This window comes from Austrofundulus limnaeus, unplaced genomic scaffold (assembly GCF_001266775.1).
Source record: "Austrofundulus limnaeus strain Quisiro unplaced genomic scaffold, Austrofundulus_limnaeus-1.0 Scaffold656, whole genome shotgun sequence".
Lineage (NCBI taxonomy): Eukaryota > Metazoa > Chordata > Actinopteri > Cyprinodontiformes > Rivulidae > Austrofundulus > Austrofundulus limnaeus.
Genome location: NW_013953058.1, coordinates 170,880 through 173,494, shown reverse-complemented (window position 1 = coordinate 173,494; position 2,615 = coordinate 170,880). Strand labels below are relative to the sequence as shown.

The window sequence follows — 2,615 nt, the reverse complement described above, 5'->3', positions numbered from 1 at the left end:
TTGTACAACCATATGAGACCCAGAGGCAGAGTCGTGGTCCCAGCTTCTTCTTTTTTTCTCCCTCCTCTGCTCTGCTCTCACTCTGCATGCTGTTACCAGAGCAGGGAGCAGCAGCGGTCAAAATACCTCAGAAACTTGAATAAATAGGCTTTAACAAGGCTTTAATAAGCTAAACAATAGAGGTACATGAGAAAACGTGTTCATAATGAACATAAATAAATAAATAATTAAATTATGTCCTTGTCGGTCTCAAACCCTGGTGTCCCACTATCTGGTCCAACACTCTACCCATTGCCCTATTGGAGGCCTGTTGTGAAATGAGCTACACATTGCACAACACCAACAACACAGTGACGGCTGTTTATACTGAGGAGGAGTCTCACCCTGGGGTAAGGGGCTGAACGCAGGTTCTGGTGGGTTGTCGTACGACTTGTGACATCACAAAATGTAGGAAAGTATAAAACTTGTCATTAATAAACATTAAAAATACATTTACTTACAGTAAATATGCCCCTGGGTGCATTTTTTTGGTCCTAGGACTGTTTTTTAAAGAAGCACATACCCAAAGTTGAGTAAAAAAAAACTTTAAAAAGTGAATTTTGCATAATAGGTCCCCTTAATGTCAAAATGGCCTGCCATAAATCACTACTTTACCTGTCTGAACTTTTACACCTTTATACTCCAGTGGAGCTCTGGGGTCAGCTGATGCTCTCAGACCCTCTTGTTTATCATTGTATTTGTTTTTAACTCTTGTTTCATTGTGTGTGTGTTTTTTTTTTGTCGAGGTGTTGATCTTATATCCTGGTCAACTATGGTTGTTTTTAAAGAGCTAAAAATAAACTTTATCTTGACTTGATGATTTATTGTGGTAATTTTGCACATATGAGTAAAGTATGTGGTTTTCTACAAACAAAAATACTACATTTGTACAGGATCAAACAACTTTGTGTATTGATATGTGTAGTGTCCAAGAGTGGAGGGCCTCTTCTCAGGAATGCACAGATGTGATGTCTCTTAGTTTCCAGCTTCAGAGTTCGGCACATATTACCATATTAGCAAGAAGGTATACTGTGACAAAATTTATGGTACATCTGTGAAGCCTATAAAGAGCCTTGTATGCCCCCATCCTTGGCCTTCGTTCTCCTTCTTTCTTACTTGGTGAATCATTTGGCAGTGAAGGCCATAATTTGGTTTTTGGCTGTAATCTCCTGGACTGCAAAATAAAGATTCTTGCTGTTCAACCAGCCTGTTTCAGAGTTCTCTCTTCATTGAGCAACAGCAGTTCCACTTGAACCAGAAGACGTGGTTATTTCACCTCATATGTTTGTTCTAAAACACTTTCCTGTAATGTAAATTAGTATATTTATCTGAGTATAGAGTCAAGTAACAGCTCTTCAGCTGGTAAAAGCACTCTTTCAGTTGTAAAGGTTGCAGAAGCTTTAGAGTTTACATGTACAATAGTTTGCCTTCAGGCCCAGGACTCCCTTGAAAAAGAGATCAACCATGTCAATAGGATTTTCCTGGATAAATAATGTAAAACTGTTAGAGTGAGCTTCTTATAAAGATTGATCTGATAAATAATTGTTGTGAGTAATGAATGATGTGTATCCTCTGTTGTGTAACAGGCGTTCCCGTGGGCGTGACTATGATGCAGAGCTGCAGAGGTGTCGTCCTGAGGCCACACCAGTGGAGTTTGGAGACTACCATCCCCTCAAACCCATCATGGTACCCTTGTCTTCTCAGGATTCACTGCAGTTTGTCTACAGTTGTTTCTATGGTTTGAATTGCAAAACCTAATTTTTGGAAATGCAGCGTCAGCATTTTCACTGTTCGTTTCCTTTTTGTTATTTTGTTTGTTTTTGCAATCAAACTATTTTTACACAAGTATTTTGTGCTATTTTTATTTTGAGTATGGGGTGGCTGTGTTAGTGTTTATCAGTGTATGAATGTGACTGGCACTAGTTAGTCTTCATAGATGATTGTACATGTTATCTTTGTAGAGACCTAACAGAGTGCTGTGTGAATGTGTAAATGAGGACACAGATTGTAGTGTGAAGAGCTGTGAGTGTCCTGGTTGGATAGAAAGGTGCTGTACAGTCTTGGCCATCCTGGGGTGCTAGCAGTCATCAGTTTACTTGTGAACACAAGTTTAAGGACTGTAGCCTAATTATACCCACTCCTTCTGTCTTATGGGGTCTGAACTTCTCTCAGACACTGACAGAATTCAGCTGAGCAGCTGATGGAGCAGTTTGTTAGAGTGAGAGGAGGAGAGTTAACCCAGCTTCAGTCACATATTTCATCCAGATCGGGACTCTCATCTGAGTAGCCTGGCCAGAGAGCCTCGATCCAGAAACTAGTGCTGGGCGGTATACCGTTTTGTACCGAATACCAGTTTTTATTTTTGTTATATGAATTTTTTGAATACCGAACATTCCAGTTTAAATAGCGGAACATTTTGTTGCAGCTGCCAGTGAACTGTTGTTTCCCAGGGAACATTTTTCCTTGCTGCACCGCTATGTGCATTAGCATGCTAATGTTTGGAGCAGCTAGTTGCAGCCGCGGGTGGCGATTCGGCTGCTTATATTGACTGACGTTTAAAAAAACATCCCGTTTTC

The 2,615-nt window shown here is 40.3% G+C and overlaps 1 protein-coding gene across 2 annotated transcripts in view; it reads left to right on the top strand.

Annotated features, from left to right (window-relative positions):
- vps35l (VPS35 endosomal protein sorting factor like) overlaps nucleotides 1-2,615 on the top strand; it is a 56,408-nt gene that overhangs the window by 6,330 nt on the left and 47,463 nt on the right. For both annotated transcript variants that reach the window (XM_014027506.1, XM_014027505.1), the window contains exon 2: nucleotides 1,626-1,725. In XM_014027506.1, coding sequence (XP_013882960.1) covers nucleotides 1,626-1,725 — 100 coding nt within the window. The remainder of the gene's footprint in view (nucleotides 1-1,625; nucleotides 1,726-2,615) is intronic.